General features: G+C 40.4%; 2 protein-coding genes across 15 annotated transcripts in view; one reads left to right on the top strand and one right to left on the bottom strand.

Annotated features, from left to right (window-relative positions):
- Positions 1-3,735: 3,735 nt before the first annotated feature.
- On the bottom strand, positions 3,736-8,083 carry ANKRD49 (ankyrin repeat domain 49). Of its 5 annotated transcripts, none has more exons than XM_027821842.3 (3): positions 7,936-8,083; positions 6,248-6,533; positions 3,736-4,745 (listed from the first exon to the last, which is right to left on the bottom strand). In XM_027821842.3, exons 2-3 carry the CDS (start codon positions 6,518-6,520, stop codon positions 4,284-4,286), a joined length of 735 nt encoding a protein of 244 aa, XP_027677643.1. In that variant the 5' UTR covers positions 6,521-6,533; positions 7,936-8,083; the 3' UTR covers positions 3,736-4,283. The 5 variants fall into 5 exon arrangements, with proteins under 5 accessions (XP_027677643.1, XP_027677647.1, XP_027677645.1 ...); XM_027821846.3 differs by having other exon boundaries at positions 7,881-8,028; XM_027821844.3 differs by having other exon boundaries at positions 6,248-6,615; positions 7,936-8,003.
- Positions 8,084-8,089: 6 nt separating this feature from the next.
- MRE11 (MRE11 homolog, double strand break repair nuclease) overlaps positions 8,090-22,175 on the top strand; it is a 53,884-nt gene continuing 39,798 nt past the window's right edge. For 2 of the 10 annotated variants that reach the window (XM_037889679.2, XM_037889664.2), the window contains exons 1-10: positions 8,090-8,224; positions 9,163-9,243; positions 9,755-9,887; positions 10,998-11,158; positions 12,420-12,507; positions 13,394-13,535; positions 18,838-18,952; positions 20,577-20,762; positions 21,279-21,450; positions 22,007-22,087. In XM_037889679.2, coding sequence (XP_037745607.1) covers positions 9,224-9,243; positions 9,755-9,887; positions 10,998-11,158; positions 12,420-12,507; positions 13,394-13,535; positions 18,838-18,952; positions 20,577-20,762; positions 21,279-21,450; positions 22,007-22,087 — 1,098 coding nt within the window. In that variant the 5' untranslated portion in view covers positions 8,090-8,224; positions 9,163-9,223. Of the gene's footprint in view, positions 8,225-8,282; positions 8,898-9,103; positions 9,244-9,754; positions 9,888-10,997; positions 11,159-12,419; positions 12,508-13,393; positions 13,536-18,837; positions 18,953-20,576; positions 20,763-21,278; positions 21,451-22,006; positions 22,088-22,175 lie in introns of those variants that run through there. The other 8 variants (XM_037889683.2, XM_043529013.1, XM_037889674.2 and 5 more) reach the window with 8 other exon arrangements.

The raw sequence follows: 22,175 nt of genomic DNA, 5'->3' as shown, positions 1-22,175 counted from the left end.
GGGTAAAATCAATTAATTAAATAAACACACACCTCCTCCTTTGTTGCCCCACCTTTTGGGTCTTCCACACGTTTTATAGGCCAGGTAAAGGTAGTTGGGTAAACTGCCTTTTTTACCAGATTGCACTGTTTGTCCTATTGCTAGAATTGGTTCTAGCTCAAGGCTAGGAACATCCAGTTTCTGTGGCCTATGGCAAACTATGTAATAATTCTTTGCAACCTTGTAAACTGCCTGTGGCCACTATAATTAAAAGTGGGGCTGGGTTTTTAACTGTTATTGTATCTGAAAGGTTTGTGCAAGTCAGTATATTGGACATGGAATGTGCACATTGCACTAATTAACCTTTCCTTTGCCATATTTCTACATGGTGCCAGTGTTAGGCCTTTTAGAAGCAGAGCTATTTAAAGGAGAGGACCTACAGAAAATACATCACAGTAACAAAGAAAAATGCTGCTAGATACGTTGGCTGTTGTAGATTTATAGTGTAGGAAGAATGTCTGATTTTAATAATAATTAAGTTTGCAAACTGTATAAGATTAAACATCTTGAAATGTATTCCATTCATAAAAATAAAGCACAGAGCTTTGCCTCTTGTTTAGCTGATGTTTTATTTTTTCTAGATTTGAGAAAAAAAAAGTTGGTATTTATTGCAGGACATAGAGAACGCCACTAGATGGAGGTAGGGTTGCAAAGATTGATGATCTGATGCTGGTCTGGTAGAAAATTTCAGAGTAACAGCCGTGTTAGTCTGTATTCGCAAAAAGAAAAGGAGGACTTGTGGCACCTTAGAGACTAACCAATTTATTTGAGCATGAGCTTTCGTGAGCTACAGCTCACTTCATCGGATGCATACTGTGGAAATCGCAGAAGACATTATATACACAGACACCATGAAACAATACCTCCTCCATTTCCATTTCCTCCATTTCCAGCACAAATTTTGGATTTGGATTTGTGCTGGAAATGGCCCAACTTGATGATCACTTTAGATAAGCTATTACCAGCCGGAGAGTGGGGTGGGAGGAGGTATTGTTTCATGGTCTCTGTGTATATAATGTCTTCTGCAGTTTCCACAGTATGCATCCGATGAAGTGAGCTGTAGCTCACGAAAGCTCATGCTCAAATAAATTGGTTAGTCTCTAAGGTGCCACAAGTACTCCTTTTCTTTTTGAGTCATATATAGGGAATGATGATTTTGAAAACCCAGGCTTGTCTATGCTTGTCATTTTTAGTTGTGTTTTAACATGTTACCCTGTGCTAACACATTTGTAAATTCTAGTGTAAACCCTAGCCTAGGCTTTGAGTTAAGCTTGATTAGCAGCATATGTCTGTGTCCTGGAACAAATGTTCATTCAGCATCTAGCATTTACAATCATATTAACAAAAGTGTTAAAACACCACTAAAAATGAAAATATAGACAAGACCCATGTTACTGTTATGTTTGCATGTCTGTGTGATACTGGTGTAGTTTGGACTCAAGGGTTTCATTCACTTTCTGCAGACAGGCTACAAACAGAATTTACAAACGATGTGATGATTAAAAACCAGGATTGTACTTTGAAATTTCACTTTTCAGTTGCAGTTCTGTACATTATAATAGAAGTGCTGAGTAATACTACTTATGTAATACTTTTCATCTCAAACTACTTTACAAAGGAAGGCAAGTCTCCAAAGTACAGAGAGGTGAAGCGTCTACACAGAAAGCAACTAGCAAAACTGGGAACAAAATTAAGGTCTCCTGACTTCCAATCAAATGCGCTATCCAGTGGGGCACCTTCTGGGCTGATGGCATTGCTGAAAATATACCATTATCTTCACCACCACCATTGATTTGAACGCAGCTCCCTGACCAAAGCAGTTGTTTTTCACAACAGAAACATGCTGTACAATTCCTTGAAAAGTCATAAACGTACACAGATAGCAATGATTTTTGCTTCAAATATAATGTACTTTAACACCTGCTGTTGATAAATCAAAGTGATACACACCCTTCTTTTCACACTCCAGGAAAAATAACTCAGGTTTGAAAAAGTATACTATTGTAGCTAGTTAATAATCCAGATATGTTCATTTTTCAAAGTGAATTGCAACATTGACAAGTTCTATATGTGCATTTTTCCCAACCTAAGTACTGGGGACAGGAGGTGCAACTCTACTTCAGTCATGAAACTTTTGCTTGCTTTCAGAAGGGCTGAATCTATTGTTGAAAGAGAGCAGGTTTACTAAGACTGCCTGACTGGGGGAGAAGATGTGAACACTCTCTCAGGAGAGTGCTTTAACCACTGAGATACAGAATGTTGTGAGGTGGAGCTCCCTTAGTCTTTCTTGTTGAAGCTCTTCTGGTGTGTATAAATATTTAAAGAATCATTGGTCCAGAGAGAGAAAGACTCTGTAGCCTGGTGGTTAGAAGACCCAGGGTCCAGTCCCTCTCCTCCAATGACCCTCCTGCATCCCAGGTGCATGCTCTAACCACTGAACTAACCTCCTGCGCTGGTCATTTTGTGTAGAGTGAGACAGGCACCTTACTCATTCTCACAATAAATGAGTTAGGCACCTAAGCCACCTGACTGCAGGAGATGGGTTCCTAGTTGTGGGCCTTGTGTCCCTGCAGCCCAAAGTTATGTGCCTATTTCTGTGAGGAGGTGGGGCTTAGGACACACCCCTCTCATCCAAGTCTCCCATTGGCTAGCTTACCTGGCTCCCCAGCCAGTACACTGACTTTTTGTGGATCACATGCTAGGGAGCCTGTCTCTTCCCAGTCACTATTTAGGTACCTAACTTAGGCTTTGTGGCTCATCGTGTTGTTCCTGTGATTTTCTAGGCACCTAAAAGGCAAAGCTGAGCACTGCAATTCCCTTTGTGGATCTGGGCCTGAGCTGTTTGGAGAGGAAGGTGTTGGCAAAAGGAGAAAATGCTGGAGTTAAAGACTATCCAGTGTTGCCAATGCTTGTGATTTCATTATGAGTCTCATCATGTTCGGTGTATGTCTTAAAGCTCTAGCTCCTGGGCTCATGTGAATACATGAGAATCTACTTTAAACTAAAAGCTGAAAGTAAGTGTCTAGCTCTCATGGTTGCAGAGAAAAGCTTACCAATGCCACTCAAGTGCACCTCAAAAGGTTCAAAAGCCAGAAGATAAACAGTGAGAACTCAAGAGGCATTATTTTTAAAATCACATGATTTTTAATCCAATCTCATGTTTTTTTGTGCCTGCCTCATGATATTTGAGTGCTCTGAATATTGATATTTGACAATACTGGTCACTTGTCAGTTAAAAAGGGGATCAAATATAGAAGTAAACTCAGGGAGCTGTCCAAAAGTTAGAGAGACTATCTGAGAAAAAACACAAAATGAAATGTATGGAACTACAATGATGTCCTGACTCCTGTGTTAGAATGAACTGTACAAGACTTCAGCATGGATCAGATGCAGAAGGGACTTTAGTAGTGTATTGCAAAATGTTCCAACCAAGTCAGACACAACAGCGTTTTGTTTATCTTGACATGCTTCAACTTGTAGACAAGTGTGTATTTGGATGCATTTAACCATTATTCCTTAACTAATTTTGAAGGAGAGTGTAAACAGTACCCTTAATGACAGTCATCTCCATATGGAAGTATCAATAAAACTAAACTGGAAGTGCTTTTAACACTACAGGAATAATGCTCTTGGTCTATGAACAGACAATTTCATTGATTATTAGGCCTTCAACAAAGATCCATAACATAAGCAATATTTAGTGTTAAGTATTTTATTTCAAAATAAGGTAACTATATATTTTGAGTGTCCCCTGTATAAGTTATATTCAGTCGGCATTTTCATGCAGTTTTTAAGACGTTAAAACAAGTGTTTCAAAGTTTAAAACAAACAGTAACTACCAATTTGTGCATAACCTGCTAGCTTACTTAACGGTTAATGTTCCAGTTCTCTCCTTGACTTGAGATTAGTGTTTTGGACTTTAATTACAGTAGATCCTCGCTAATTTGCACTGATTAAGCAGAGACCCACTGCAAATTACTAAATTTACCAAAGCTTTATTCTGCAGAACACCTCAAGTCCCATTGTATATAAGTGATAATATGTCTGAGTAAGTATATGGTCATTTATTTTGCAAAAATAATGAAATCTTAATCATGAGACCTCCCCTTCTACAACATCGCCCATTAAATCTTTTCTGAGAAGTGGGGAGAAACCATTAGTTTTAGGTGCAAGTATAAAGAATGCCGTGTTACAAAGAGTAAGTAAGTGAAATTCACATTCAAAAGTTTAAATAATGAGAATTTTTAAGAATCTGGCACAGAATTTGTGCAATTTTCTACAATTTCAAACAGGTAGTGATATATGTCAGTTCTTCTAGCAATATCAAATGCAGTTTCATCCAAGTTATTTTTTAGGTTTGGTTTCAGGTAACGATTCATCAGCAGCAATTCAAGTGTTTCTTTACTCCCTCTGTTTCCTGCAGCAAGATGCAATGGTGTCAGCAATCCATTTGTCTGAGCATTGATATCTGCACCATGCTGAAGTAAAAACGAAGCCACCTTTGTATTGTTCCACTTACATGCACTATGTAGAGGCGTCCAGCCATCCACTGTCACTGCACGGACATCTGCACCTTGGGCAATCAATTCACGCACAACATCTAAATGTCCACTGTAGGCAGCTCGATGGAGGGGAGTGTACTGATCTTCGTCTTGGACATTAACAGGAGCTAGCTTTTGAGAAAGGAGCTTGTGCACTGTACTAAGCTGTGTAAGAAAGACAGACAGCTTAATATAACCCTCACCCCATGAGATGCACTGCTTTTATTTCTACAATCTAGAGCCAGCCTGGCATGCAGTCAAAGGAAGTTTATAATATTGGTCTCAGGAAGAAGCTTGTACACAATTTTAAAATACCACCAGTTATTTTACTGTTGCCATTTCTTTTGGAGACCAGACATGAACACACTGGTGCATGCATACACACACACACACACAAACTCTGTACTTTTAGACAGCAGTTTATGCAACAAGTGTAATTAAATAAGGTCAATTTATAGTCTGTTGATTTTAGTGCATATAGGATAAAGTACCACTTAACGGGAATGTTTCTGTCACAAGTAACTATCTTCCCCTTCAGTCAAAACTCAGTTCATCTTCTGTATATATATATAAAACATAGTTTTGACGGGGGGGGGGGGAGGGGGGAAAACCATGTTTGAAACAAGAATTTTTTGGTTTGTTTTAATCTTATGGATAAACAGGAACTGTCCCACTGGATCAGACCAGTAGTCTACTTAGTACAGAATCCTGCTTCTGGCCCCAGTTCAGGAAAGCATGTGCTTAAAGGTATTTGCTTCAGTCCCACTGACTTCAAGCAACCCCGTTTCCAATTATGGAATAACTTGCCCCATAACTTGCATTATGGAATAACATGCCTCCCTTCATGTAGTGCTTAGTTTATGTCCTAAAGCACAAGATGTTAGATTCCTTATTTTAAAGAGTTATCCTCTACAGAGAACTCTTGATGGTCTTATCTATATAGCTGGATTCAAATCAATCTTTCATTGAATCCTACTAAACTCTTGGCCACAATCATAACCTGTAGAACTCTGCCACAAGATAACTATATGCTTCTTATAAACTTCAGTATACAAAGTTACTTCTGGCTGTATTTAACCAACTTTACAGTTGGTGGAATACTGTTTGTTAATGGACACACACACAATGACAAAATCCCTCAAAAAATTATTCTCCAATTTATTGGAAGTAGTTAACCAGCTTCAGTTGACACAGGGTGAACAGATCATTTGCAAGAGATGGACCTCATATCACCATTCAAAATTAATGTACTTTATTTTAATATGACATGCATTAAAGCAATACGTTAGGATTAAGAGCGTACCTGCTGGGCTCATAATTTGTATTAAAATACCCAGAATGCTCTTTCAGTTAACAATATTTTCAGATTAGTGTTAGTATTTGAGCTCTTGGTACAAATCAAGGCCTTGATCCTGCAAGCTGAGCTGCATGGAGAGACACCTGAAGTTATTTGGAGACTTGCTGACTTGAAAGGAAGGCCACCCCTGTGAATTAACTTGCAGGACCTGGCCCCAAATATTCTATGTCCAATTAGCTGGGCTCCCAGTATGCTTTGCAAAAGTATAACAATTATGGCTAGATTTTTGTTTTTTAAGCATAATCTGCGTAGATACCAATTTAAGGTAATACAGTCAAAAAAATATATAGTGGATAAACCTCCTTCTTACCCGATTTTTTTCAGCTGCCCAAAGCAGCAGTTTTTCTGGATTGTTCTCCATTTTTTTTTCTTGCATTTGGTACCACTCCTCACTTTTTTCCTCTTCTTCATCTTCCTCATCAGACTCTCCTGACCAAAGACTCTGAGTTCCTATAGGAATTAGATGTCTGTGTGTTTCCAACAATTCAAGTTGGTTAAAGTTCTCAGTAAATTCCAGTAACTCCTCTCTGTCATCTTCTCTATTGTCAGCACTTTTCTCATTTGATTTTCTGCTTTCATTCATTTTTAGTTAGCATCTGTAAATGTCAAACGTACAGAGTTAAATATTTTTCTTCTTGCGCTGTCTTGCCTCTTTTCTGAGTCATTCATCATTACCTCCTGCCAAATACACAGACATAAATCATCAACAAAAACTAAAACAAGGGATGTGCTAACAGCAGCAACACTGTGAAAATTTTCAAGAATCAATTTTAAGAATTCCAGTTTTATGTACGTTTACCAAACTGGCTATGTAAACAGGAACTGTGTTAGCTGCAGTTAACATATTTGCTATCAACCCCCCACAGAAATAGAGTGCTTGTACGCAGTAATTATGACATCTGCAAAAGTATATGGAGCAACACTGAATGTGCATTTTGCATAATGTGTTTGGAATACCCTACAGCAGCCAAATGGTTAACAGTGTTTAGAAATTTTATGTCTATTTTCAACATTAATTTTTGCTTCTGTTTTACTTTTGAGTTGTAACAATAATGACTTGTGTATACATTTCATCCAAAAGCCTGGGATAGCTTCAGGGTGCAGATGAGGTGAGAAAAAAGGAGAACACTGGGCATTTCCTCTGTAAAGCACCACTGCTAGGAGAGAAACCCATGACTGGAGCAGAAAGGCAATCCTGTACTGAGCTAGACAGGATTTTTCTCTGTCAGTGAAACTGTAGGAACTGTCTGAGCATGCAATCCTCAAAAGCATGCTCTCAATTTAATCCATCCTGCTCCCATCCAAGAATGAGTTTATCCATCTTTAAAATTCAAAGAGAAGGGATGGAAGCCATGATCAGCCTCCTGCCCACTGTTGCCAGCTTCCTTTTGTCCATTTCCTCTGCCTATTCCCTGAGCCCACCTGTCCCTTCTGGCTCCTGCTCCCAGGATGCAGCTGGTGCACAGCAGACGAGCTAGTTAGCATTGTACTCAGCAGGGTAACTGGTCTAATACCACTTCCCCAAACAACTTACTCTTGTTCCTCATCCCAGCTTTTTCTAAGGATGCAAAACACGTCTCAGGTGACTGGCAACCGGAGCTGGACTCTAGCCAGGTCTGAGATTCACAATACTCCTTATGGCATTCACATTGCCATGAGATCTGTAATGACCTAGAATAACCAAGAGCTCAGGTTCACGTGCCACCCCACAGCCAAGACCTCCAGACTCCCCCTAGCAGTCTCCCGGGGCAGCAGGTGCAATACTGATGCCAGGGAACGAGTGCCACTTACTTCACCACTTGCGCCACTGAATTCTGGTAGCACTGGGCGCTCCTGCTAAGGAAGGCACCCAGCCAGGCACCGGCACCGATCCACCCGGGCGCTGCTGAGCTTCCGAGCTGTGACTGGGTCCCGCCCTGAGCGGCTCCAGGGACAAAAAATACCTGCCCAGCCTCACGTTCTCCACGGGCGGAGCCGGCTGGCGACAGTAGCACCCACCTCAGTCGCGCTCCCGCTCCGTATGAAAGCACACAAACGGAACCCAGCATACCACTTCCGGTCCGCAGCTGCTCCCGGAAGTGGCCGTGGCGCTGCCTGTGATTGGTTCCAGTCTGACCAATTGCGTCCCTTGCCTTGCCCCGGTCTCGAGGAGGCACGGGTAAGGCGGGAGCGGGTGGGCAGCTATCGCGAGAGCACACGACTCCGTCTATCCCCGCCCCTTCAGCGCTATGGAAACTGAAAGCGCGGCGCGGCGCGGCCCGCGCTGCTGACGCCGTAGAGCTGGCGGGTGCGGAGCGCGCGGCGAGGCGGGGCTGAGAGAGGGCAGAGCGGGGACAGCAGCTTCCCCGGGGCGCTGGTGCCGGCCGGGCTCGGGGCAGGCGGGCGGGGCCTCGGGGCAGCCCGCGGCGGCTGTGGAGCTTGGGCCTGACGGGCCGGCGGGAGAGCCGCCCGCTTGCGTCACGTGGCGGGGTGGAACGGGGGCCGCCAGAGCGCAGGGGCCCCCTTGCTGGGGCTGGAGCAGCAGCTCTCCGGGGGTCGGCACAGGGGGGCTGTAACGCTCGGCAGCGGGTCGCACGAGCACCTGGATCCCCAGCGTGCGGCGCTCCCTCTTGAGTGGGCTGGACTGGCTGCCCCCTCCTTTCCTGGCAGCTCTGGTCCATGGGCCGTATCTCAGCCCCTGAGCTCAAGATGCAGCATCGCCGGCGCCCACGCTTGCTGTGGGCCGTGCTTCTGTCTGCTCCAAGGCGCGCTTGCTCGCAGGCAGCCTGGCAGCGTGGCCCCCTAGGCGTGGGGAAGTTTGGACGCCTGCTGATTAAGGGAGTCCTGTCTCATTGCTGTTCAGGTGCCGCATCGTTACTTAAATGGCGAAGGATCGCTCTTCCAAAGCCCTGTTTCTGGGGCAGCTTCCGTGCTCTGTACCGTCGCAATGCCATTCTGGTGTGCAAGGGGCAGGAATAGAGGTTCGGTTTTGCCCCATATAAATACTTGATTACATTGTGCAGCAATGAAATCAGTAACCAAAAAAGTGTCATTTTCTTAAATACCTGTGATTTTTTTGTATTTTAAAAAAAGTAGCAGCACAACTATCAGTGCAAAACTGGATAGGTGGCATGAGTTCAGTTTATTATGCGCTTAATTGTAAACCATTTGTATTCATGTCATTTAGACACTATACCGTGTATTCTAAGCTAGAACTGAATTTTCTGCCCTGTACTGACCCATCAGGCTCTGTCCAGAACTGCTGAGTGAGGAGTCCTATCCACCTGGAGCCATTGTGAGCGCAGAGATGAGTCGCATCAACTCAGGGTAAACTCCTGTTTTTTTCAGGCCCATAACCTCCCTATGCAAGCATTGCATATGTTTCTGTTCCATTTGAAAGGAAATAGACAACTGGCAAACTATTCAGTTTTTTTTAAAAATGAATTAAATATAGTTTCAAGTAGTTGATGTGCCCGTTTCTCTCAGCCAATATTTGTGGTTTTATGACTAAAATTTTTTTTTCTTTAGGATTAGAAGATCCTTCAAAGGGATCCACATGGGTGCAACCCTGCACGGATCCATTTGTGGGATCTAGTCCATAACCTCTTTCATTTACCATAATTTTAGATGGTGTTTGAAACAGAAGTAGGTTAAACATTTTGAGACAGACTTGATTTTTAAGTTGATGGTGTGCTGTTAAGTCTACAAAATACAATGTTTTCTGTGCCAAACTGTGCATTCAGTGATTTTTGGCAAAACAGTTTATTGTACGAAAGGCTGTGGAAATAGCTGAATTCATAGTACAGTTTTCTATTTTTATTTTTTTAATTCAATTTAGGGGTGAAGAAGATACCTTCAAAATTCTGATTGCTACTGACATTCACCTTGGGTACTTGGAGAAGGATCCTGTGCGTGGAAATGATACGTTTGTAACTTTTGATGAAATTTTGAGACATGCTCAACAAAAAGAAGTAAGCAGTCTTACGTCTTTTGGAAAATAAGGTTCTGAGACGGACTTCGGATGCTTTCTGGAAAATATTAGGAAGGTTGGCCCCAATCCTGTATCTGGATCTTGTGGACCCCTTGAAGATTGCAAGATTGCAGCCCTTGTTTTGAAGTTGTTATAAGAAGGTTGCTCAATCTAAAGAGGAGTTTGAGCGAGAGTAGAAATGTAGCTGATGTTCAGGTCTTAGCAGCTAATATGGTACTTTAAATGTAATAATGGAAGTACTGGACAGTTTTCTTTTCAGGGACTCTGGTAGGAATGAATCATTTATTTTGGAAATTGAGTACCTGATACTAGAATGAGCTCCATGAAGACAGACCCACATTGGTTTCAGTGGAGGTTGTTTGCAGAGGCGCTCATTGCAGGATTAAATGTCAATGGAATTTAGGCTTTGGTGCCTCTTAAAATGGGAGTTAGGCTTCCAGGTCACTTAAGCACTTTTGAAAACGTTACCCTCTATTCTTATGAGCATAATAATTCCTAAATAGATCCAATGGTATATTTGTAATCCTGGCTGAGTTTTTATTTTTTTTTGGTGAATATCCATTCATTTAACATGAATTCAGAAATTCAGATTGGTTGGGCATCCTTATCAAATTAATGCAAAGTGAATTAATAATGATTTCCTAGGGCTAGAGACAATAAATTTCCAGCTTCTCCTCTGTGAAATACTTAAACATTTACTTTAGTAAATTCAGTTTGAAAAAACTGGGGTGGAACTCCTGTTTTTGGCTCCTTCCTTGTCATTGATTTTAAGAATTCTGAGGTGCTGCTTTGCAAAGTGTTGTATGCTTTTGTTGTTGTTGTGGTTTTGGGTTTTGTAAATTAAAATTGTCTTTTAGTTTTTCTGAATCATTGTTAGACACTGAAATATTAAGGTTAGATTAATTTAACTATAAGCATTTTAGGTTTTACTTGTTTTACAATCTAAAAATATGGTGTTAACATTGAAGGTCTGGTAAGAAATTCCATACACTTCAACATAAAATTAATCTTTTATAAGAGCATGTAGGGAATTGCTTTTAAGATAATACAGAATACCATTTGACTATAACAAAGCTCTTGATTTGTGCAGGTGGATTTTATTTTATTAGGTGGGGATCTTTTTCATGAAAATAAACCCTCCAGAAAAACATTACACACCTGCGTTGAATTATTAAGAAAATATTGCATGGGTGATCATCCTGTACAATTTGAAATTTTGAGTGACCAGTCAGTCAATTTTGGTTTTAGCAAGTAAGTATATTTTACTGTGATGAAATAACTACAGTATGTTGTGCAATTTGCTGGTTAGGTACAATAAACTGCCACTGCAGTAGATTTAAGAGTCTGATCCTGTAAATGGCTTATAGGCAGACCTCTGTAAGTCAGTGGATTTCTGTGCACTTTCAGTAGTCCACTGTGTGGAGCAGCTTGCAGGATCAATTCCTCAGTCTATTTTCTGAGAAAATTTTAAGCTCGTTAAATATTTTTATGAACTTTGTCACCATCTTTGGATGACTTTTCTAGGTGTATTGCGTGTCATATAAATTCTGATATATGTAAGCCCAGTATTGGAAACATGATGTTAGTATACTCATTTGAATAGTCATTGAATACAGTAGCATTTCTTGTATGAACTAAAATTATTCTCTCTAAGTATTTGTAGGATTGGGCCCCCATAATTCTAGTTAGGCTTTTGAGCTTTTAGGACGGAAAGATTCTAACATCATAAATTAAACTGAAAACAAAATTCAGCTTTGGACAGAGACAAGGCATGAATGTTGAAAAGGAAAGGAGTGGGTTTTGTTTTTTTAATGGAGAATGTGTGAAATAATTTTTCAACCTTAAATATAACAAAGTGTGTACCAGGTGAACACAGTGATGCAGTACAGTGCAAACTCCCATCTGTATCCAAGGTCTTGTTTATCCAAATTAATGTAATGCCTTTCCTCCCCTACACTCCTGCGCACTGTCTGTCTGTCTAAGCTATATCTATGGCCTCCATCTGCAGAATTTGAGCACCTCACAGTTATTAATGTATTTATCCTCACAACACTCTTGCGAGGTAAAGCAGTGCTATTATTCCCATTTCACAGGTAGGAAACTGGCACAAAGGCCCAGATCCTCAAAGGCATTTAGGTTCTGTGATTTCAATGGAAGTTAAGGACCTAAATACCTTTTGAGGATCTGGGCCTAAGTGACTTGTCAGCATCACCCAGGAAGTCTGTGGTGGAGCAGGAACCTGAACTCAGGTCTCCTAAGTCCTAAACTGGTGCCTTTAACCACTGCCCTTCCTCTCTTAGTCCCATTTAATTTAGGTAAAGTGAAACCGCATTTAATAATCACCTGCTTCAGAGTGTTGCTCAATGCTTCTTTATTAATGTTCCTAAAATGCTTTAATATGCAGTTAAAGTTTCTGTATAAGTTAAATTGTTGTTTTGATAAGAAAAATTGTGTCATGAATGTTGTGTATGCAAATAGCTTGTAAACAAATGTAAACTTTTTTCCTATTCAGATTTCCATGGGTGAACTACCAGGATGGGAATCTCAACATTTCTATTCCAGTTTTTAGTATTCATGGGAATCATGATGATCCCACAGGGGTAATTATTATAGTGATGACAAAAATGATAACATTGTACAAATACAAGTATTTTTTTTCCTTTGGGAACAAGTTACTAATATCAGTCACCCCGTTTCACTTTTAAGTTTCCGTTTTAATTAACTGGGAGCATTTTCCAGAGTCCTTTGTTTTGCTCATGTCAGACTCAAACTGACATGTTAGGCTCTACATTCAATTATTAGGGTGGTGGGAGGAGAGGATATGGGACCATATGATCTGCCTATCTAATACCTTATTTTAGGGATTTCTAGAACTAGAGATGGGATGAAGGCATTTTTGGGGGCAATAAGTAAGACACATTGAAAGGGTTTTCAAAACATTAGGCGTAGAAAAGTTCAACATTCTTTTATGTAAGAAAATGTCTTTAATATCTTGAGTTTTAATTTTAGTCCTTTTCCATGCATTTAGATTATTTGTTAGCTGTATCTTTTAAAATGATTTGCAGCTTTAGTTAGTTCTTCTGGTCTGTATGAAGGAAGCCATCACAATGTTGGTCAAATATTTTTAATTGTTACTTAAAATTAAAAAAACAGCCAAGTTATTAAAGTTTAAAAAAGTGCAGAAGGCTCATGCTCTCAAACTACTGTTCATAAAGGTTTTCATTATGCATTTGATATGGTGGATCTGTAATACATGATTATTACTATTCTTCACAGCCTACAAAAAAATGAACTATTTAATAACAGCAAAAATGTTACTTGGCAGTTCATACTGAGCAATCAATTTAGCCAAGCCAGATCTCATTCAGACTTCCTTTTTATAATACTTAATAAACTATTACTATTTGTCTTGCATAGTTGAACAAATTTAAAAGTTGAATTTAAGTACAAATTCATTATTTTTCTGTTCCTTAATATTTACAATAGGCAGATGCATTGTGTGCATTGGATATTTTAAGCAGTGCAGGATTGCTGAATCATTTTGGACGCTCATCATCTGTAGAGAAGATAGACATTAGTCCCATTTTACTCCACAAGGGAAGCACAAAAATTGCTCTATATGGATTAGGTAAGCTTTCTTTCTGTTCAGCTAGATATTTCAGAAGCATGTGTAGACCCTTCTTTATATCACAGAAAGCTATTTCCTTTCTTACTGAGGTTTATATTCTTTCTTCATATAGAAGTAGTGAGCCAGGTAAAGAATCTTAGAATCAATATTTCTGGGAAAAGGTGTTAGACCATAGATGGGCAAACTATGGCCCGTGGGCCACATCTGTCCCGCGGGACCATCCTGCCTGGCCCCTGAGCTCCCAGCCAGGGAGGCTAGTCCCTGGCCCCTCCCCTGCTGTCTCCCCTTTCTTGCCGCCGTGTGGGCAGCGCTCTGGCCTGCCACTCCTACTGGGCAGCGCGGGGAGCGCAGCTGGATCCGGCTGGGTGGCAGGGTTGCGAGCTCCTGCTGCTCTGAGCAACATGGTAAGGGGGCAGGGACCCAGGGGGCAGTCAGGGAGCAGGGGGGCGATTGGAGGGGGTGGAGGTTCGGTGGGGGGGGGGGGGGGAGTCAGGGAACAGGGAGGGTTGGGAGTGGAGTCCGGGGGGGGGGGGGGGGGGGGGCGCTGTCAGGGTGCGGGGGTGTGGATAGGGGTCGGGGCAGTCAAGGAACAGGGAGCAGGGGGGGTTGGGTGGGGTGGGGTCTTGGGGCGGTTAGGGGCGGGGGTCCCGGGGACAAGGAGCTGGGGGGGGTTGGATGGATTGGGGGTTGTGGGGGGGGGGTAGTCAGAGGGCAGGAAGTGTGAGGGCACAGGGGCCAGGCTGTTTGGGGAAGCACAGCCTTCTCTACCCAGCCCTCCGTACAGTTTCACAACACCGATGTGGCCCTCGGGCCAAAAAGTTTGCCCACCCCTGTGTTAGACATTGCTCAAAAGCATGTGTGCACATGCTGTTTCTCTTATCCTGAGATGAGGTTCCATTTTTTTGAAATTCTCTCTTAACAGCCTTTATCATTGGCTTGTAGTTTGTTCACAGTACAGCATGTTTACTCACTGAGTGGAGCAGCCATGATCACTTTATCTCACCCTACATTCTTTTCAGAGGCTGCTTGTAAAGAGGCAAAATTGATTTTTAGTTTGTCTTGGTTTATAAAACTCTTAGTGGTGCATATTTCATCTATACTTTTATGACTTCCTGTTAGTCCTGTTGAGATTAGTATCTGTGCTCTTGACGGTAGCTATCTTTTAGGGATTCTTCTGTTGTGTTAGGGGTCAGCAAGTTTGATATGGTGGTATGTAAGATATACTTGTTTATTACAGTGGAATCTCTTGCTGTTGAATGAAACCCATTCCTCCCCTTTTTTTTTATCCTGACAACACAACATTGTTCGGGATTTTTTAATAGTACTTGCTGTGCTTGTCTGAAATAGTGTTTTTGGCACAGAGGCCTTTCTTGTCCTGTCCACCTAAGTTGCTGCATAAATAGCATCTGTCTCAGTCAATTCCTCACCACTTGAGAAACACCTGAAAGTTTTTCTCTTTCAGAGGTGTTTTATGATAGATTTCAGCCTCAATTTGTAGGACCCTTTCCTTTTTCCTTCCTCTCATGTAATGCTCTCTTTATTTTCTGGGTTTTTGTTTAGACAGTAGTTTTCCTCACATTTTTCAAAAATAATTGTATTACACTATGAGCCATTGTGTCGTATCCATAACATATTGGTATTTTTAATTTTTTTTTGCACATCCTGCCTCTTGTACCTCTTGCTTAATATTATAAGTGTTTGATTTTTTTTTCAAGTTATGATAGTGGGAAATGGAAATTTGATTATTAAGTGTTGCTGGTAAAATAAGGCCCTAATTATAAGTAGATTTCACTGCAGATCAGGGCCTTTATATAGAGAGGTATTTAATAAGTGAAATCTAGTGAAACTAATAGTTCATATCTCACACAAAATATAAAAGTGTTAACAAAAAATGTACTTTTTAAGTAGATGTATTTGCCAAAAGTGTTGTAGATTAGCAATAATAATTTTCTTATGTGCAAGTTAAAAGAAAAAAAACAGCAACTTTTCTTCCTTGGTGAAGAAGTACTTGAGTTCCTCGTAGAAATGATGATTACTTTTAAGGATTTTATTGAGGTGCCTTCCTTGGTTTTTGTGGAGGAGATTTAGATGCAAAAATTTTAATTATTTTGTGCTTCCCCCCCCAAAGGTACATGCATATGTCTCACAAAACTTTTGAAAATGGGCAATGCCTACTCCTGGGGGAATTCTGCACCACTGTGCAATGCAGAATTTAATGTTTTTTGCACAGAATGTCCTTTACCCACAGAAATAGGCTGCAGTGCTGCTGGCTGCCACTAGGGGCCACTGGACCCAGCGGAGCTGAGCTTGCACATAGAAGACACTGCCCGGTGGAGGGGGAGGGAGAGGGAGCTAGAGGGTTCCTGGCAGCTGCAGTTCCCAGCATGCCTTGAGGGAAGAAGACAGCGGCGTGCAGGAAATTCCACACAAGCTAGCATCAGGCTGTTTCTCCCTCTGGATCCCTGGGTTTCTGAGGAGTAGGGGGGTGGGTGTCAGGGCTAGGGGGCCCCACAGCTGGGCTCTAGCAGGGAGGGGGCGGGTGTCTGGGCAAGGGGGACCCCGCACCTGGGCTCTGGGGAGGAGGGGTTGTGGGTGTTTGGCCCCCGGCTGGGCTCTGCAGGGGGTGGGGAGGGGGCAGAGAAACAGGAACTGGGTTGTCATAGGGGTTTCTTTCAATTCTGTTACTCTTGGGAGAATTTTTGTGTGTGTCTGTATTGTTACAGACATACTTGCTGACAGGTATTTTGAAATAAATTAGCAAAATAATTGAAACTGGCATGATTATGTAGTGTTATTTTGACAAATAAAATTTTCAGAATTTTAAAATATTGTGTGTAGACTTTTTAATTTTGGGGGGCAGAATTCCCCCGGGAGTAAATTCCAAGCAGCCCTCAAATTCTAGTATGTGGATTTATTGTTTCTGTGATGTAAGGCATAATCTTGAAAATACACACATCAAATGAAAAACACAAAAAGCTTTACCAAAATAAATTATTTTAGGGCTTGATTCTGCTAGGTGCTGAGTGCCTCCAGCACCTATTTAAGTCAATAGGAACGGAGGTTACTCACCCCTGGCTGGATTTGACATTGAGAGCACTGCACCTTTCAGGATCAAACGCATGAAGAAAATAGGTTGGTTTCACAGATGGCCGTTTTTTGCAAACAGAGCAATTTTTTGAGTCTACTTCACTACTTCCCTGTATGTAGTCCATTTTTGTTTAGCCTTTTCACATACAACCAAAAGGGAGAGAGAAGCATGTGTGTGTGTGTGTGTGTGTGTGTATGTATGTATATATAGTACATAGGGCTGTCGCACAATGAAAAAGATTAATTGTGCAATTAAACAATAATAGAATACCATTTACTTAAATATTTGTGGATGTTTTCTACATTTTCAAATATATTGATGTAAATACAACACAGTATACAAAGTGTACAGTGCTCACTTTATATTTTTTATTACAAATATTTGCAGCGTAAAAAACAAAAGAAATAGTATTTTTCAATTCATCTAATATAGATACATTAGTACAGTCTCTTTGTAATGAAAGTTGAACTTACAAATGTAGAATTATGTACAAAAAATAACTGCATTCAAAAATAAAACAGTGGAAAACTTTAGAACGTAAAAGTCCACTCAGTCCTACTTCAGCCAATCACTCAGACAAACAAGTTTTGTTACAATTTGCAGGAGATAATGCTGCCCACGTCTTGTTTACAATGTCACTTGAAAGTGAGAACAGGTGTTCGCATGGCACTGTTGTAGCCGGCATCGCAAGATATTTATGTGCCAGTTGCGTTAAAGAGTCATATGTTCCTCATGCTTCAACCACCATTCTAGAGGACGTGCGTCCATACTGATGTTGGGTTCTGCTTGATAACAGTCCAAAGCAGAGCGGACCAACTCATGTTCATTTTTGTTATTTGAGTCAGATGCCACCAGCAAAAGGTTTATTTTCTATTTTGGTGGTTCAGGTTCTGTAGTTTCCGCATTAGAGTGTTGCTCTTTTCAGACATCTGAAAGCATTTTCTACACCTCGTCCCTCTTGGATTTTGGAAGGCACTTCAGATTCTTAAATCTTGGGTCGAGTGCTGTATCTATCCTTAGAAATCTCACATTGGTACCTTCTTTGCGTTTTGTGAAATCTGCAGTGAAAGTGTTCGTAAAACGAAAATGTGCTGGGTCATCATCCGAGACTGCTGTAACATGAAATGTATGGCAGAATGCAGGTAAAACAGAACAGGAGACATACAATTCTCCCCCAAAGAATTCAGTCACAAAAACACTTTTTTTTTTCTCTCTCTTTTTTTTTTTTTTTTTTTTTTTTTTAACGAGCATCATGAGCATGGAAGCATGTCCTCTGGAATGGTGACCAAAGCGTGAAGGGACATATGAATATTTAGCATATCTGGCATGTAAATACCTTGCAATGCTGGCTACAAAAGTGCCATGAGAACGCCTGTTCTCATTTTCAGGTGACATTGTAAATAAGAAGAGGGCAGAATTATCTTCTGTATAAATGTAAACAAACTTGTTTGTCTAAGCGATTGGCTGAACAAGAAGTAGGACTGAGTGGACTTGGAAGGCTCTGAAGTTTTATATTGTTTTATTTTTCAGTGCAGTTATGTAACAAACAAATGTGTTTGTTTTTTTTAAGTTGCGCTTTCACGATAGAGATTGCACTACAGTACTTGTATGAGGTGAATTGAAAAATACTATTTCTTTTATCATTTTTACAGTGCAAATATTTGTAATAAAAATAATATAAAGTGAGCACTGTACACTTTGCCATCTGTTGTAATAGAAATCAATATATTTGAAAATGTAGAAAAACATCCAAAAATATTTAATAAATTTCAGTTGGTATTGTACTGTTTAACAGTGCAATTAATTGTGATTAATCTTTTTAATTGAGTTAATCGCATGAGTTAACTGCGATTAATGGACAGCCCTAGTAGATAGATAGATATAAAAAGAATAAACTTCATTGTAAAATCTGATAATTGGCAGGGGGACTCCAGGGCAGATGTAATACCTGCTGGAATTAATTTTAACTTAGGCCTTTTTAAAAAAAAAAAAAAAAAAAATTTTTTTAAGTTTATGAATCTCCGTTTTAGAGACAGAGTATAATATATAATAAAATCACCTTGATCAAATCTGTGTTAGTGCCTCAAGGTTCTTTAACAATCAAAAGATAAGATGTAATCTTGCCACACAACTTCACTTTCCATGCTTTTGCTGATTAAAAACATAATTTATTGTACAGTAACATTGATTTACATTTTACCATGCACATTCCAGGATCTATACCAGATGAGAGGCTATATCGAATGTTTGTCAATAAGCAGGTAACCATGCTGAGACCAAAGGAAGATGAGGATAATTGGTTTAATTTGTTTGTAATTCATCAGAACAGGTAACAATATTGACTGGATTGTGATTTTTTTTTTTTCCAAAGTAGATGTACAGTTTTGTGCAACAAAAATATTCAAAATGCTATGTAGGAAAATTAGGTTCATGACCTGATACCTGCTACCTTGGGGCTTGTCCACGCTGGCAATTTACAGCACTGCAACTTTCTTGCTCAGGGGTGTGAGCCCCCCTCTACCCCCTCCACCCCAAGCGCAGCAAGTTTCGGTGCTGTAAAATGCCAGTGTAGACAATGCACCAGCGCTGGGAGCTATGCCCCTCGTGGAGGTGGTTTTTTAAGAACGCTGGGAGAGCTCTCTTCCAGCACTCTGCCGCGATTACACGAGCCACGTTAAAATGCTGCCAGTGTAGACTAGCCTTAAGACTGTTGGATATTAGGTGCATCAAGAAAATGGAATATGTCAGTTCTTGCTCTAACAACCCTGTCCAGCTGATCTGATTACAGAATAAGGAGGTTGAAAACAGCACTGCCTCAGCAATTAGGTTTCTGGAGATGGTGCAGTTTGTCACAAAACAACTGTAAATTGTCTACTCTGTATTACTTCAATGTGTGTGAGGAGAAATATGAGTCTGTAAATTTGCACGTTATAACTGGAATAACAACTCAGCCACTGATTGATTATAGTAGAGAAAGGCATAAGAACTATAAGTGAGTTGGGTTTGCAAGTCCCATGTTTTCCTTTGCATTTTCCAACATTTTAAAAATCTACCTTGGCGAGAGTATTGTACATGCCTGTACTGTTCCGCAGCTGTTATTTCCCAGAAGTGTTAGCAGGCAAAGAGTGAAAATCACAACATTCTCATCAGTTTTGCTCTGTGTCTGTTCAGGAAAGAGTATGTGAAGGTGTCACAGATACTTCCAGGAAAAAGATGGGGAGGTAAAAGTCTGGGAACTTTGTAGAGAGAGCACCAGCAGATAGTGCTTATTATTGACCCCATCCAGCTGGCTGAAGGAGCAGCAATAACTGGATAGAAGGGGTCAATTGTGGGTCCCCATTTTAGAGGAAAAAAGGTAAAGGGGAGTGGGAAATGAGGATTAAGGATTTAGGACTAACCCTAAAAAGAGAGAAGTGGAGGAATTTTTTTCTTTAAACAGCGGCTGTAACAAAAAGGTTTGAGAGATGGGAAAGAGGTTCGTGTGGAGGAAAAGTGAAGAGCATGCAAGCCAAGTGAAAGGAGAAAGGAATGGAGGGATGGGGCAGGGGAGAAAGAGCCCACATCAAAGCCACAGCTTGGGGGAGGGAGAAAACAGAAGTAAATATTCTTAATGTTAGAACAGAAACGATATTTGAGTTTTTTAGTACCTTCTTACTTGTTAGGAAAAATAACCTCTATTAAAAACCAAGAGAAATAGTATTTCTCTTAACTCAGCATTTGGATAATAACTCTTATCTGTGCATGGACATTGTAAAGGAGGAGTATTTATTGTCCATGTGCATGTGAAATATAGGCATTGCCAAATGTTGTAAAAGTGCAAACCAAATTTAATTGTAATATTGGTCATTATTTAAATTTAGTGCTTTACCACTGTTCTCTCCCCCCACCCCCCGCTCCTACAAAACAGCCAAAACTGTACTTTATTCTAATTCTCTTCCTTTTCTTTGAAACAGGAGTAAGCATGGAGCCACCAATTACATTCCAGAGCAGTTTTTAGATGACTTTATTGACCTTGTTATTTGGGGTCACGAACATGAATGTAAAATAGCTCCAACCCGAAATGAACAGCAACTTTTCTATGTGTCTCAGCCCGGAAGTTCAGTGGTTACTTCTCTGTCACCAGGGGAAGCTATAAAAAAGTGTGTGTTTTCTTGAGCTTTGTTCTAACATTTTTCTTGCATGCTGTGTTGAGCAGTACATCTCCTACCCAGAAGATAAATGTAGTTAAATATGAGGGAATGTATTGGGATATAGTTTAGTTCTGTCTGACAATTTATTACGTAGTATAATCAGCCAAAAGGTTAAAATCAGTATTTTATAATGTAGCCTTGGCTTCTTTAAGCTAAATTCAGCTTTGTATGTAGGTTCAACTCTGTTTACTTAGGTGGAGTTAGCCTGGAAAAATGAAGGGGCTCCTTGCATCCTGTCTACTTCCACACGTACACACCCTCTCATGTAATGACTAGGTGCAATCTGGCCTTTACAGGTGTAATGTCCTGAAGGCAGGACCTGAAGTACTGCTCTGAGCACATTGTTACTGCTTTAAGGATTTTCAGTGAGGTTAATGTAAGAATGAAGGAGACATTAACCAAAGTTTTGATCTGAATTCTGTAACTTGTCTGTCCTCATTTGAAAAATTATTTATCTAATTCCAGGCACATTGGTTTACTTCACATTAAAGGCAAAAAAATGAATATGGAGAAGATTCCTCTTGAAACAGTACGAAGTTTTTACATAGAGGACATTGTTCTTGCTGATCATCCAGACATTTTTAATCCAGACAATCCAAAAGTAACACAAGCGGTACAAGTATTCTGTATGGAAAAGGTAACTGCCTTGTACTTGAACTGTAGGAAGGGAACGTGATCTTGTGGTTAGCGTAGGACTGGAAATTGGAACACCTTCATTTTCTCCCCATGTATGCCACTGACATGCTGATGCCTGGGGAAAGTCTCTTCATTACTCTGTCTCTCAATACTGGCCACCCCCTCCCTTCCTTAGAATCACCAGTCGAGTGAAGGATCACAATTATATCTAATACTGAAGTATTCACATAGTATAGAACTTTATAATATTTGATATGACACTGAACTACCTAATGAAAACCTGAGGAGACTTGTTAGCTACTAGCAGGAAACTTAATTCTAATACCGCAGTCTTTTTGTGTTGAGATTGAGTGTTTGTGTTTCACACGTTTTTGGCCAAATTCTGCCATCTGTTACGCATATGTGCATAAGCTCTTTATTAATTCGACACTTTTTTCTCCCTAACACATTTAGTTTTAGACAATGGCTGGAAAGGTCCAAGTAGCTACAACCAAAGAAAGTAACAGTTGCTGAAGAGTAACTTTTATATTTATCCCCTTACTGCTTGTGCTACTCAGGTTGAAACACTGCTGGATAACGCAGAAAGAGAGCGTCTGGGAAATCCACGCCAGCCAGAAAAACCTCTCGTAAGATTACGAGTAAGACTTAGTTGCTTTATTCTAAAACCCTTGTTGATTTTATTGCTTTATGCTACATTTCTTTACAAGTTTTATATTTAATAATTTA

Source organism: Chelonia mydas, chromosome 1 (genome assembly GCF_015237465.2).
Source record: "Chelonia mydas isolate rCheMyd1 chromosome 1, rCheMyd1.pri.v2, whole genome shotgun sequence".
Classification (NCBI taxonomy): domain Eukaryota; kingdom Metazoa; phylum Chordata; order Testudines; family Cheloniidae; genus Chelonia; species Chelonia mydas.
The sequence above is the reverse complement of the archived record's forward strand: the minus strand, read 5'-3'. Positions and strand labels throughout refer to the sequence as shown.